General features: G+C 36.7%; 1 protein-coding gene across 1 annotated transcript in view; it reads left to right on the top strand.

Moving 5' to 3' along the window:
* Positions 1-2,533: 2,533 nt before the first annotated feature.
* The window catches only part of LOC141440895 (synaptotagmin-15-like), a 48,663-nt gene continuing 35,383 nt past the window's right edge, over positions 2,534-15,813 (top strand). The window contains exons 1-3 of the mRNA XM_074105485.1: positions 2,534-2,694; positions 8,781-8,984; positions 12,695-12,857. Of these exons, the coding sequence (XP_073961586.1) occupies positions 2,550-2,694; positions 8,781-8,984; positions 12,695-12,857 (512 nt within the window). The 5' untranslated portion in view covers positions 2,534-2,549. The remainder of the gene's footprint in view (positions 2,695-8,780; positions 8,985-12,694; positions 12,858-15,813) is intronic.

Genomic DNA, 15,813 nt, shown 5'->3' with positions numbered 1-15,813 from the left:
AGCAAAAATCGGCAATTGTTTGAAAAATGTCGCGGACATGATTAGTGTAGGTAAAGAAGATGATTGGCCCTAGAGTGTCTACACAGGTTGCATCCCACATTAGTACCTTTCCCATATTCCACGGGATCAACGACATACCGTCTGGTTTCTTGCCGTCGTCTCTTGAAATACCCGACGGCTCCACCGCCGCCGCCGGCACGTTAGCTGACGCAAGAGACCTACGAATAATGTCGTTAAGGGCAGCATGTCTCGCTAAGCGACCCGCGCTCTTCTGGCAGGAGAGTCCGTGGTGCCCAAGACAGTCTACATCGCTTTCGCAGGGGCAACGACGTGGAGCGCAGACCGGGACCCCAATACCTAGAAACTACTATTATTGTGAATACTCACTCTAGAAAGAGAGTATTAAATATTATTTTAAGGCCAGGTAGATCTAGCAATTCAATAAATTAAAATGCTTAACTTACAACGTTTTGAAAATAAAGTCGTGGTAGAAAAATGTACAAAAGATTAGAATCAAACTAAATAGATCACTTTCAATAAAGTTTTAATAAAAACTTCCTACACAACTAGTTTAATCAATGTGTAGTTACTACTTGTGTTCCAAAAAGAAGTTACACTTCGCCCAATATAATTTATTATAGCTTTTACGCGACGCCTAATTTAATATAAAGTTCCCAATGCATACCTAAAGATCATGGTGAGGTGAGTCTTTTGCGCCGTCCTGTTCGTACTGAAAAAAGGTCTGTGCCTTTGTCCTTCTCAAGTGTGCTTTAAACATTACGTTGCTCAAAATTCGAGTAAGTTCCGTTCCGTACAACTGTGTGCCCGAGGAAACCCTGAAGTGCACAATCACTGTAGGTTGTTTTTTAAATAATTAAAGCTTATGCAGATATAGTGAATAATGTTTTGCCATCGTATTTTGTCAGAAAAGTTCGTATTTAGGCTGCTTTATCAACTAGCTTTAAATACGAACTTATAAGACAAAACACGATAACAAAACATTATTCAATAGATCTGTACCTACTTGGCTTATGCTGCCCACTTAAACTACTTGCACTATAGTGAAAAAATCTGCTGTGTTCAATTCTAATGCGAAGTCCCCTAAATGATAATTATGGAAAGTTATTCAATAGGTGTCAATAGGAACCACTACATCAAATACACATAGGCAAAATTATTGTACTTTTTCTCAATTTTATATTTAAGTAACTTAGATTTGTGGCATAGTAATACAATCTACTTACAGGCTAATGCGTAAAGTAAAGATACCGATTATTTAGGTTAAGTTTCAACCAAGAGAGGGCATAACAATAAAACTTCTAACCGAACGAGCACAAATAAAACTAATGTATATTTACTGACTCGCCGAGTAGAAAGGATGGCGAATAAATACCTTTTTCACTCTGCAAAACGATTTCTCTGGGAAAAAAAGTTCTGTGGTTGTTTATTTTTCACCTTTATTTGTGTAAGGAACTGACTGAGTGCACGTTTAAAGTTAATCAACGAAATTTTAACAACTTTAATGGTCATAACATAATTATTGCATTATTTACAAAACCAACTGTTCCTTACATTAATAAAAGTTTTTATCACAAAAAAATGTAGGATTTTCTTCTCTTCTTTAAATAATAACCCGTGCAAATATTTGAAAAAGATATTAGACTGCATAGTATCCCAAAAATACTCGTATGATCCATTATTTTTGACTGTTTGTACCCGAACAACGCAAGGTTTAAATAAAATTTATAACAATTTCGCAGAGAAAATAATATTGCTATTGCAACTTTATTTGCTTTTTTTTGTGGAGTCGACAAAATGTGAAAGTAGACACCTATCTTTAATTCATTTTCTTTCGTAGAAAAATATTAGAGTCCTTCGTAGCAAAATATTCCGACCTAATTCCTACGAAAAAGCCGTCTTTTCTTAAAAATTACGGACATTTATTTTCATTAAGCGGGGCTACCTTGAAAAATTATAGTGTTTCACTTTTCAGCTTGCCACTTTTCTTTTATATTTATGAACTTCATTTACTTAGACGTAAAACAAGAAATTGTTAGCAGAAAACAAGAGTAAATAGGGAAAGCATGTTGTTTATATAAAAATAATTATATTATTTTTAATGAAAATTCTCGGTTATGTGTTCAACAAAAGCCACGCGTTAGTAGGTACTTAATATTAGTTTCTCCCTTGCTTAAATAAAATAACAATGATATCATAATTATGTAAGATGGTTAGGGCGTTCGCGTTTGATATCAAAGCGAGCAAAAGGAATATTTTATTTTATGTGCAGTGCTTTCAAGTGCAGAAACTATTATAATATTCTAATTTGTTTAAATTTAAACTGATAGTTCTTGTATGGATCTGACAGGACTTAAGACCACTTAAACCTAGATTAAAAAGCCTGCAAGTGCCCCTTATGTATACACAATACTTACAAACCTTATTTTAGCGGTACTTTTGAAGGTAGACCGGTATGTTTGCCGATGCTGAGGCGAAAATAAATTAGCAATCTTCTCATTTTGTTGGCAGGTATCATCAGATGATAAGAGATGATAAGCCGGCCACCGACGGGCTACCGGAATGTTGATGAAGGGGCGAGAGCAGTGAGCACGAAGAAGGTGTATTCTAGGAGGCCGTGGTATGCGCCTCCAATTGATCCCGCAGAAGTGCTGAGGGAGGAGCACTATAATATAGGTAATTACATTAAGTATCACATACAATAACAACGTAAAGAAAAGTTTGTCATCTGTTATAGCTTGAATCCGTGTCTCAGTAATCCATACCGCGCTTTACCATCTGAGTTATTTCAATTTCAGTGCATCAAATCTATGGTTATTAGTGTTATTACTTTGTTTTATACATATTTACCCGACTGCCCAAAGGAGGGTTATATTTTTCGAGCGTGCGTATGTATGTATGTATGTATGACCATTTCTTTGGTCCTCGCTGCAGCTTAAACGGCTAGACGGATTTTAACATATGAGGTATCATTGGATTCGTCATAACTGTGGGAGTGACATAGGCTATATAAAATTTCAATATGGCGTCTGCGAAAAAAAATATGGCGGAGGAATTAAAAAAAATGTATTGTAACAATATGGGTATCAAATGAAAGCTAATAATTAGCCCATTTTAAATATATTTGGGTTATAATACTTTTAATCTACCGTTTTCACATAAATATCAAAAAAGTGTGAAATAAAACATTAAATTAAAAAAATCAAAAACCCGACTGCCAAAATTAAAAGGAAGAAAATAAGCCCACTAGGCTTATTTAGACCACTGGTCTAGAACTGTTTAAGTAGCTAATTTAAAGTTCAACCAGTTGGGACCCATTTAAATCGTGACGCTCAAAAACTCTAATGGGTCCCGACTGGTTGAACTTTAAATTAGCTACTTAACAGTTCTAGACCACTAGGCTTATTTTCTTCCTTTTAGTTTTGGAAGTCGGGTTTTTTGATTTTTTTAATTTAATGTTTTTGATGTATCGCAACGGTTTACATAGGTACTAGATCGAACCTGTATCATGTGAACCAAACAAATTACCAGAGGGGCAATACCTACCTAACAAGCAAGATTTCCAATTTTACTGAACGGAGACTAATGACAAGCACAAAAATCGAGATATATGTATACGCAAGATGTTATAATTAATGTGTAATTATTAATTTACCAACGTCGCCGCCGGCAGTGGAGAAAGCTTTCGCAAACTGCGGGAAGTAAGGGGAGTAGAAATATTGAATTTTGTGCCTTATCGTACAAATTTTCGACAGTGATACGAGTAATTAGTACGTATACCTATTTAGTGTCATCCACTAAAACCCGTGATTTTGTCAAAATTAGCCATTAATAACATTGTAATAAGAACCACGGCACGCGTCATCGTGAATGACTCTACCTAAACGTATTACGCTCAAAAGAGAAATCAGTTTTGGCCATATGTGCAGTCTAGAATCAAAAGTCAGCAATATTAACAACAGACAGTAATAAAATAAAATATCTAAGAAGCAAATCTCATTCAAAATTTTTAATAAAAATTTTAGAATAAACACAAAAGTTCTAATATTACAACAAAGTGGCATGTTAATTAAAATTTATTTCATATTTTAGACTGTTTGAATGAAATTCGTCGTCGAAATTCGATTTATGTGGTGTGCATGAGTCAACAACTTATCCTGGTTAGACATAAATTATGAGAAAATAGTACATTTCAGATCTGTTTGCTTTAGCTACATAATCTTCAAGGCAAGAAAAGCTATATACTTATCACTACTAAGTATATATATTTTTATGTTTACGCAGAATTCATCTATCAAGTTGCGTTTGATGTCACAGCCAAAGGCTTTCTGCATAGCCGCAACAGGCAATCTGAGTATCACGTCACACCTGGTAGTGTCTGATAAACCTAATCCTTAGACCCTGTGGACATTCATCAAAATCGACGAATCGTCGAATTTGAAACTAAGATGTTTCTGAAACTACTAATTATATAATATTTTATTTAGTAGTTTTAGTTAGTCTGCAGGTGGTAGGACCTTGTGCATGGTCCGCCCGGATTGCTACCACCATCTTGCTTGCTAATCCTGCCTGAAGCAGCAGTGCTTGCACTGTTGTGTTTCGGCGTGGAGAGTAAGACACCCGGTGAAATTACTGGCACGTGAGGTATCCCATCTTAGGCCTCTAGGTTGGCAACGCGTCTGCAATACCCATGGTGATGGTGATCTCTTACCATCAGGAGACCTATTTGCTCGTTTGCCATCTTCTAAACCACCTTTTTTTTATTTATTTTTTTATTCGACTGGATGACAAACGAGCAAGTGGGCCTCCTGATGGTAAGAGATCACCACCGCCCATAGACAACTGCAACACCAGGCCCTGCAGCACCTTCTAATCTTTTTAGGGTTCCGTAACCAAAATGGCAAAAATGGAACCCTTATAGTTTCGCCATGGCTGTCTGTCCGTCCGTCCGCGGCTTTGCTCAAAAAATGTTGCAACTATGTCGACAAAATGTAAAAAAAATGTTTCTTGTATGCTAAATGCATCTATATTTCAGTTTGTATTTTCAATTTAGGTTTTACGGGATGACCGTAAAAGTAAAAATTTGGAATTGAAATAAAAAATACAAAAAAAAAGATTTCAAAAACCAATCTTAACCAAAATTATAGTTTAACCTTTCTATAAGTACGTTTATTTATTAAAACCTCGTTGGCATAATAGTAACACAATCAGACACGTGATCAGAAGCGACGTCACGTGATATTTGTAACAACAAAAGAGGGATGAGAAAGAAAACATTCGAAACTCTTCTCACGCCGCTATAAATGAATTTATCAAAACACAAGTCACGTGAATTGCGAGAGGCATGTCCCGCCCAAATATGTTTGTCGCGACAAATGCAATAATATACTATGTTCATTGTTCACTAAATAATTTGGAACGCTTGGCAAATTTGGCTTCCCATTGGAGCTTGATTGAATTTCTTAATTAACGCAACGTTATCTAATGCTTGGTCTTTTTAATTGCCGTACCCCGATGTCATAAAAAAATAATAAAAAATTAGAGAACTGATCGAGACATTGATATGACATTGTCATAGGCGCAAAAACGCAAATAATTTCGTAATATGGTAATTCTAACCGCCCATTCCTGATTGAAATGACAGGTGTCCTAGCCTCTCCCTATAATCCGATAATGCTGTCCGTAGCATTCCAATCCAACAGCCCACGCCATGTTGCCTCGTACCTGACAACTGTGAAGGTTTGCAATATCCCACCGTAAACCGCAGTCGCACATGTAAAGCTGACGATGTGATGGAAACAAATAAAGCCCTTTTATAAGCCTTTTCGACTCAAAATTAGGCGATAGAATTATTTGCGCGACATGATGGTTGTACGAGTACACGAATGGCTGTTGTGTTGTGACAATAATTCAGAGCCTCCTTCATTCACAACTGTAACAAAAAGCTAACTAAAAAGGTACCTAATAAATAAATAGGACTGCAGTTTTGTGAATAGGTATAATTTATGCAGCTTTTAATACAGCTATAGTAAGGACTAGATACTAGGTATATACAACCCCAGCATTCGTTCCAGCTCTGACCAGCGTTTTATATACCTACGTTTTGTGTCATATATACATATATATGTAGGTACACAGGATATCTTAGAAACAGACAGCTGATAAGGCTGCTAATTACCTCTCAAAATAACTAATTTTAGGTTTAGTTATAGTTATATAAATGGCTTAGTTTTTGAGATAATCATTTTTGGGAATTCCCATCGGAAATTGGTAAAATCCCGAAATTTAATTTCAACTGTTACATTGAATGGTTCACGCGAGTGAAACCGTGGGTAAAAACTATTTCTAAAGTTATTCATGAAAAGACAGCGTCCCGTTTTAAGAACATTTTACCGCAAAGGAAAATTAAGCGGATGCCCGCATTTCCGCAAAATATTAAACGAAGCCTTGAGAAAATCTGATTAGTATGGTCCAGTGGCTTTAAGTAATAAACGGTCAACGAAACGATATGTCTGCGCGCACTCGTAACTCAGTAAGGGTCATACCTTTGAATTTATGTATTTGCACGGAGGCAAAGGTGAGGTAATAATAAATTATGAAGATGCGCTTTGGGTTTTATTGTTTCCCTAGAAAATAATGTGGGGTCGGGATTTGATCATTTTAGGGAAATAAGACTGTACTTAATAAACAATTGAAATTAACTACTTAAGTACACCATACCTACGCTAGTTTCGTGGTACGACCATAAACCTAATATTACTAGCGTAAATAGACTAACAGTGGTGCGAGTGAAGAAACAGATCCTAACGGCATAAGCTATGTGTGGGAAAGAGATAAAATGAAAATGACAGCGTTACCCGTTTTGAATCAGTGAGCCTCCTTTCGCCTTCTGTCAAAATTTTCTTCGTATTTGTTTTGTGTTTTTTTCTGCAATCCTTTCGATTTTTTGCATAAAACGGTAGGATTCCAGAATGGAGTCGTGTTCTGTGTTGAGTTGTATATAACCTACTGCAATAACCCAAATTAACATACATTTCACAGGTAAATATGATTGTACAAGTACCATTTTCATAGCTCTTATATTCATTGAATGTGTACGTATTCTCAAATTTACTTCATCATCATCATCATCATCCCAGCCTATATACGTCCCACTGCAGGGCACAGGCCTCCTCTTGGAATGAGAGGGCTAAATTACAGAGGGCAAATTTACTTATTAAATTCTAATATGAAGCGGTAAACAGTCTATTTCATAAATATGGCTTAACAATTATGTGTTAAATAAAAATATATTGTATCCGTGAACTTGAGCACTTACGGCGTAGAGTTTGAATATTTTTTATCGATACCTATATCGATATTGTTCCAATAAAGTTTTGTACTAAAATTTATAGCTGCTTTTCTTAGATTTAAAGATTTGAGAAAATAAAAGTAAAATAACTTAACATTGAGAATTTAATGACTTTAAGTAAATAAAATAATAACTATTTGTTTACAAACAAAAATTCAGTGTTTTGTATTTAGGGTTCCGTACCCAAATGGTGCCAAACCGGACCCTATACTAAGCCTCCTCTGTCTGTCTGTGCGTCTGTCGCAGAGCTGTATCGTATAATCGTGTAAAGTCAATTTAGCGATAATTTTCATACGTTTTGTTCGAGTCATTTTTAATATTGAGATTTTGACTTTTGTGCCACGCTAACTAAACATATCTTAAGTGTTCATTAAAGCTAGTAGGTACGTGGTACGTATCTTGTTTGTGTTTTATTCATAGCTTACTATTTACACTCTTGACATACGAATATAGGTACCTACCTAACTGTCTAGTGTAAAGTTACACACACATGAGTGGGAATGACAGATATTTGCTGGCAATTTTTTTAATTTAGAAATGTTTATGAAGTTTCTAGTACCTTTTTTGCAACAGCCCTTAAGATTTATTTGTACTGTGTACCTTACCTACATGACGATACCGAATATACAGGGATACCGGGGATACGGTGCCTATGGTTATCGACAACTCATATTTAGCAGTGAGGGCAACTCTAAAACTCACACAGACATTTACAAATTTACACAGACAGGCCCATCTCACTTTCGGTCACGCTGTCAAGCAAGGTCGATTCGTCTAGTAATATTAGGTATTATGGGTACGACTAACACACACGAGTCATATGTATGTGACACCTTCATAAAAATTTACCCTTTTGACTAGGCTGCCCACCTGGAGATGTGCAATAATGCTTTGGGAGGAATGTGCTATCATGAACCAATAGAAACGCTTCATTTACCATCCTCGCTCCGCCGAGCGATTAAAGATGTCCGTAGCCTACAGCAGCCAACTGCTGGACATGGATAGGCCTCTTCCATGGCGTGCCACAACACTCTGTCTTCAGCCCCTGGCATCCATACGCCACCAGCGACCCTCTTAAGGTCGTCCATCCACCGTAGGACGCCTTACACTACGTTTTCTCGTCCGTGGTCTCCATTTGAGGACTCGTCTACTCCACCGTTCATCGGTCCTACATGGCCAGCTAACTAATTCTTTGAGCAACGTCGGTGACTTTCGTTCTTGTTGTTTTAGTTTTATTTGACTGGATGGCAAACGAGCAAGTGGGTCTCCTGATGGTAAGAGGTCACCACCGCGTAAAGCGTTTCTATTGGTTCATGACAAAAACATTCCTCGCAACACAACCTCGCACATCTCTGGTAGGAACGCAGCCTAACTCGATGTGAAAGTAATTTCTCATTCAATTTCACCTTAGATTACGAGTCGGATACGACGGGCGAGCGCGCAGAACCACCGGACTACTATGACCCTCGTCCGCGTGAATACGACGACCCAGTGACATCGAGACACTCCGAGGTCCAAGAATTCGACTCGTCTCCAGTAAACTCTATCTTCGACGAGTCGCCGACCGTCAGCTCTGTCACTGGCTTTTCTATTGCTAATGCTGTCAATTTGAGAGGTAAGATATTTTTTGTCTTATGTAAGGAAAAATATAGTTATGTATTTTTAAATTACGATGGTAAGACATAAGCGGGTCTTTCAAAAGAGTGCAGTAATTATTTTTGAAAGGGTACATATTAACTCTATTTACGCGGATAGTGGTACTCGTAGGTAATTTTTGTTACAATAACGTTTGTAAGGTATTTTTTTCTCGTCCAAACCCGTGGGATATCATCGGATAGGTATTAAAAAAAATGTAAGTTTGCTAGGGCAATTTTGTAATACGGATCCGTTTGCGAAACATTAATCTTTAAAGTACAATTTAAGCTAACATTTTCATAGGAACATTATAATACTGCCTTTAAAAGTTGGAAAGGCAGAATGGCATGCCACAAAAGTGAACTGTTTTTAGGTAGAAAATTTTCTTCGGAAGATTTTTTTTAACTACCCGTTGGACTATGAACCTGGAATTTAGTGGTAATGATTATTAGAAGTATGACGTAGGTACATTTTACCAACAAATACCAATACATTGATAAAACAGATATTTTTGTTTGAAATTTCCTCATTTAAAAGGATTTTTACGCCGAAAATTTATTAAAGCGAAATATTCAGGTTTATGATAAGAGCGTTCACCTATTTACGTGCTTGAACCGAATAAAACCTAACTAAATTGCTTGTTTAGGTGTAAATTTGCGATCTGCCTGTTAAATTATTACACACCTATAAAAACCTCCGTATTTAATGGTGTCCATAAAAATATTCATGGCGCTATATCATATTTCTAACGTCATAACGGTCTGCGATAAATGTTGACTTGAAATGCTTTTGGTCACACTATCTATTATTGTTGATGATGTCGATATACATAGGTAAGCATTATTTACGTCAGCTTTTATTTTTAGGCTCATAAAACAACAAAATAGGCTGATTTTACAAGCAACAAAATTGCGTAGGTCAGCCTTTTTCATAAAAAAATCTCACACCTTTTTGACCCTCATCGTAATTCCACCCTTCTCGAGACAGGAATTTCCCCTCAATAAGGAGCAATCATTGCTACAACTTCTTCGGTCCCTTTCATACGAAACTTGCGGCCACGGGCCCCTTGAGCTCCATTGACATTTGGGTTGTATCTTAAGCCGGGTCCTTGAAAAGTGTGAGATAAAACGCGGAAGTTAAAGGACAGCTGAGGGATAAAGGAGGATAATGTCAGTTCTGGGAGTGGAAAGTGTCAGAAACAACTTGTTCCGCAGATATGCTTTTAGGTTGCAAAACAATCGACAAGCGGCTTACACGCGTCGAAGTGCTTTTACGAGACGTGTGATGGCTTCATTAAATTTAAGGGCACTTGTTTGAGCTGTTTGCCCCATTAAATGGGAGAAATTGCGTGGTGCGCATAATAAACTACTCGAGCAGGGTAGACAAAGGTATGTATATATAAATATTGACGATAAATAACGATAATGGCTGAAAACCCAACTTTTCGCCAGAGCCAAAAAATAGAAAAAAAAACATTAACTTGTAACGGCATGTCGTAGTATTAGACGTAATTTTTGGACTATAAATATAAAATACAAATGGGTATTCAATCGTCTACAGAATATGAATTTCCTATTGCCAGAAACAGAGTTATTCGAATTACGACCATTGCCTACAGAAATTGCAGACCTCTAAAGTGTCGTATCATAACAGTAAACATCATTAAAAGTTCTAGGTAGTGAGTTTATATTAACCAAGCAAGCGGGACGCTTTGTAAAACCTTTGTGGTCCATGTTAATGCAGTCTTATGTTTAGTACTTTATACTAATTTAGAACTAACGTCAGTATAAGTCTAGATACATAATTCATGTCACAGATCTCATGTGACCTAGAATAAAAATTAGTCTGCTAAGTAATAAGTTGCCTGACCCGCCTGTCTAGTCTACCCTTAAAGTTTACGTGATTAAAGCTGTATTTCCACCAATAATGTGCGAGGATGTGTTGCGAGGTACGAGTATGTGTTTTTCATTAACCAATAGAAACGCTTCATTTAGGTACCTGCCTCGCTGCGCTCAGCTGTTTCCACCAGAGATGTGCTGCGCGAGGCGAGGCAAACTAAGCGTTTCTATTGTTTAATGAAAAATATTTTTCTAGCAACACATCCTCCCACATTATTGGTGGAAACGTAGCTTTGTAGTTTGTATTTTTGTAAGAGAGTAGCTTAAGTAGGTAGGTACCTATATAGATTATTTTTTTGTAAAATCGCTGAACATTATTAAATAAAACTAATTGAATTTCTTCGTTTTAAAACTTTTTAACTTAAAACTAGGTACTTTTTTATTACATTTAAAATATTACACGACATTATTTTTAACCCCGATGCAAAAGGAGGGCTGTTATAATTATAAGATTGACACCAATGTCTGTCTGTCTTCTATATGTGGCATCGTAGCTCTCAAACGAATGGTTTTTTTACTTGAAAACGAGTTCCCTTGTGGTGGTCCTTATAGTTAGTTAATATCGGGGCGGCCGAGCTCAGCTCGGGCTAAAACTCGGTACAAAGCGTTTTCCCAGAGATAAGACCATCCCCGAAAACCCCTACATACCAAATTTCATCGAAATCGTTGGACCCGTTTATTTATTATTATTTATTATTTATTTATTTATTTGACTGGATGGCAAACGAGCAAGTGGGTCTCCCTGATGGTAAGAGATATCCGAAATATATCTACATACTAGCTTTTGCCCGCGGCTCCGCCCGCGTGGTATTCGGTTATCATGCGCTGTTCCCTCGGGAACTGAGCATTTTTCCGGGATAAAAAGTAGCCTATGTCACTTCTCTCATCACTTCTGTCACTATCTCATCTCTATGCCAAAAATGACGTTGATCTGTCGCTCCGTTACGGCGTGAAAGACGGACAAACACACAAACACATAAGCATACAAACACGTAGTATGGGAGTATGGATATACAAGAATTGCTCGTTTAAAGGTAGGTATTAGATACTTCATTAGAATCGGTTCAGTCATTTTTGAGATATTGAACTTTGAAATGATAATGTCAGGGGTTTCCAACATTCCTTAGGTTGCAGCAAACGGATTCCAAAGCCGGAGAGCCGAAAACGGTAAAAATCTGTGTATTCCTACAGAACTAGGTACTTACCTACTAGCAAAAATTAAGTTTTCGACAAATTAATAAGATGATTTTGTGCTGTCATTTGTCTACTACTCGTAAGCACGACTTTGCACCGGGAGCGCCATAGTTCGCTTACCTTTCGCTAGTCATACCGTAGTTTGTCCGAATCATCGTTTGTAAGAATAAGCATAAGAATGGTTTATGGTTTGTCATATTTTTTTTCTACTTAAACTGTAAATTTTTCTAAAAATTTTAAATGGTCTTCCTATAGAAAACCGTAGGTTAGGTGAGGTTCGTTTTATAACAATTCTGAACAATTATTGGATTCAGAGAAAAAAGAGTTATGGCAAACGATCATTCTGACAAACATTACGTTCGGACTTTCAATAACTATGCAAGCCGAATGGACCCATTTGCACCACTTTCAAGTGATATCTGATTGTTTTCAAATACTATCCCGTATTTTGTTTTTAAACAAAATGTTTCCACTTTTCCCCTATTACTTCTATATGTCCTTTCCTTATCCACAGTAGGTACTTGCAATATCTAATCTTAATTGTAATTGTGCCGTTAATTTACTATAATACCAAACCGTTCTTTTATTTCAATTGTAGAAGCGGCTTTGGTGGCATTGGGCGGCGCGAGCGCAGCGATAGTGCTTCTGATCATAATGGCGGGCGTGTTCGTGGCGCGCAGGCGTAAGAATAGCCCCTCGCCGGCGCCATCGCCTCCCATACTGGTCTATCCGCCGCATGACATCGTTGGACCTTGTTATATGTAAGAATTCTAGGTTATAAAAAAATGTTTAAAAAGGATAGATGCTTAGATAATATTTATTGGTTTCATAGCGTTCATTTCTTTCTATTCACATAAGTTAAAGCATGAAGGCAGATCAGCGCAATTATTTGAGTTGTGAGTCACGTTTATTAAAGACGCGTAATTAGGTTTTACACAAAACACCAGATTGTGGCACATGACGATCGAAAATACGCGCCGCACAACCTAAAAAATTACGCTCATCTGGCCCCCAAAGACGTCTTGCATCAATCAAAGTAAATCTACGCACACTGACTTTGAGGGAAACATTTATAGTGAATGGCAAGAAATAAACCAAATTTTCAAACCCTCATTCCGTCTTTCTTTAATGAGAAGGACAGATTCGGAGCCTCTCTCACTCACAAACCAAACACGTACTAGGCAATTCGCACATATCGATTGAGAGTCGTTAGCTCAAACATTTCTACTCTTGTGGCTACTACTTCCATTAAATTGGGTTTAGTTTCGGTTGTAGGTAACACAATTTGTGTTCGTGGCTTTATTAAATTGACATGACTATTGGTGGTAGCTACACTACTGTGTGTATAGTGTTTCAGTGAGTGTACACAAAACCAGTACGCCGAAATATGCAAATAATAGACATTGCATCGCATAAATGCATATTGATTTACTGCTTTTATCAAAATTTGACAATCTGTTTCTCGTAGGTAATGTAGTCGGTTCCATTTTTTGTTATTGTTTTATTTATTTGGAGTCGGATTTACTTGATTGTTAAAAATTTTCTTTATTTCTCACTTTTTAATGATTTGTAGCCAAAGTACATCTCACAACGATTCCATGAAACTCAAACACGGCTTAGTTACGTTGTTGTATAATCAGATCAGTTCGAAAGAATCATTAACTTAAAGCAACTTCTTAGTCGCTACGTATGACGAGCGAATTAGGCTTACATCTTTGACGAGCTCCATTGGCCATCTACGGTCTTCTTCATCAGGTCCAGTTTACTACATGATACTTTTTGAACGTAAATGCTTATCTTAATGCTAAAAATGCCAAAATCACCATAGGTGTGCCTATAAAATTTGAGGTTTGCCCTCGATTTCCCTAGGATCCCATCATCAAATCTTGACTTGGCGACAATGGGTGGCCCCTCAGAAGAGTACCCTTTCGATTAAAAAAAGAAATTTGAAAATCGGTCCACAATTGTCTGAGTAATCGGCGAACATACATAAAAAAAATACAAACATTGGAACATAAAACCTCCTCCTTTTTTGAAGTCGGTTAAAAATAACTACACTTTAACGGTACATTGAAAGTCCTTAAAATATACTAAACATTTAAATATTTTGTAATTCGTTATTATATTTATTTTGTTATCAATGTGACATAATGATATCTTTCAAACGTTTTGTGGGAAAAATGTTTTTAGAGGTAAAAATCTTAAATCTCAGGCATCAACTTTAAAATGTACTTACACCTAATGCATTTATTAAAATTTGTACAGTTACATTGTTATAATTTAAATATACGGAACCGTCACAACGATCGCAGGTTTGAATTATTTTCCTGTCCACTACGGTACAAGTGATTTTTTATCGACTTTCAGCAGATAGTTTGACATTACTTGAAATTTCGTACATAACGGCAATTGATGTGTGTATGTAGACTGCAAAGACGTTATATATACCTAGTTGTAGCAAACTATTCAAATTTTAGTTAAACTCTTTCACCTAACTAGCAAAACAGCGCTGTACTTTGTACTTACAGTTTAGTAAGTAGTTTTTAATGTAGTAAACCTTCAGACTGTCATTTACAAACTACGTTGCCTTTAGAGTATTCCTCTGTTAATCTGCGTATATTTTGATGGAACAATTGGCCAACTTTATTGTGTTGGTTGCCAGTAGCAGACCTAACTGATTTAGTCGGTGACAGTGTTGCTACTGTAGTGACGTGTGCGTGAAAATGTGGAAAAGAACGCTCTAATTGCTAGCAATAAGCTAGTATTCCTGGGTAATGCTCACTATTTGCTCTCCAGTCGCTCAGTGCAGCTCCTCGTACTTGATAATTTATAAAGGAAAGTATCTACTTGGCAACCAAGCTTGTCACAGCAACTTGAGCTAATATTATCTTTCTCACCAACACGTGTCAGTCTTTGCTCAGAATGAATAAATTACCATTGTAGAACTTTGAGGTTACCTTACCTAGTACAGTCAAGGGCAAAAATATGTGACATGGCCAGTTACAAAAATATGTATACTTACACGATTTTATGCACTGAACATTAAGGCTGTGTATACATATTTTTGCAACTTTGGCCGTGTCGATATCTTTGCCCTTGACTGTACATTCACTGAAAAAATATCTGACACGTCCTTCCGGCCCTAGAAATAGAGTTGTATTAGATATTAATGAACGCTTTGTTGTACCAGATATTGGTGCTGGTGACGTACCTACACACCTGAAATCGGAATGTTATTTTTAGATACCGACACATCAGGAGGTAAATGTACCTCAATTTTCCAGTCTACAGGACTTAAAAGATCTCAATAAAACTTTATAACGACTCAAAGTTTGAACAAAGGCGGATAATTTACTGCTACAATTTCTTAGTTATTTCGAATACTTTTAGCTCGGCTCTTACTTAGTAGGTATAGTAATGCTTAACCGAAGAATGCACGGTTGAACTAACAAATAAATATTCATGAAATTGTTCTGGCTTTGCGGAAAACCACAAAGATTTCTGGCGTCAATACTTCGTAGGTAGTGCTTTTTATTGTAACTATTAATTTGTAGAAATTAAAATGAAGAGACTGTGTGTTGATCTGATTTTTATAGTTTATTATAAGTATTATAACAATATATTATTATAATGATAACAATTAGCGAGGATTCCACACATCTATGTTGACGGAGATTATTCATTATGTATGTGCGGATTTACAAAGACTGAGGGCAA

The sequence above is a fragment of the Choristoneura fumiferana genome, chromosome 23, assembly GCF_025370935.1.
Source record: "Choristoneura fumiferana chromosome 23, NRCan_CFum_1, whole genome shotgun sequence".
In the NCBI taxonomy this organism is placed as follows: domain Eukaryota; kingdom Metazoa; phylum Arthropoda; class Insecta; order Lepidoptera; family Tortricidae; genus Choristoneura; species Choristoneura fumiferana.
This window is presented reverse-complemented; position numbering and strand designations above follow the sequence as displayed.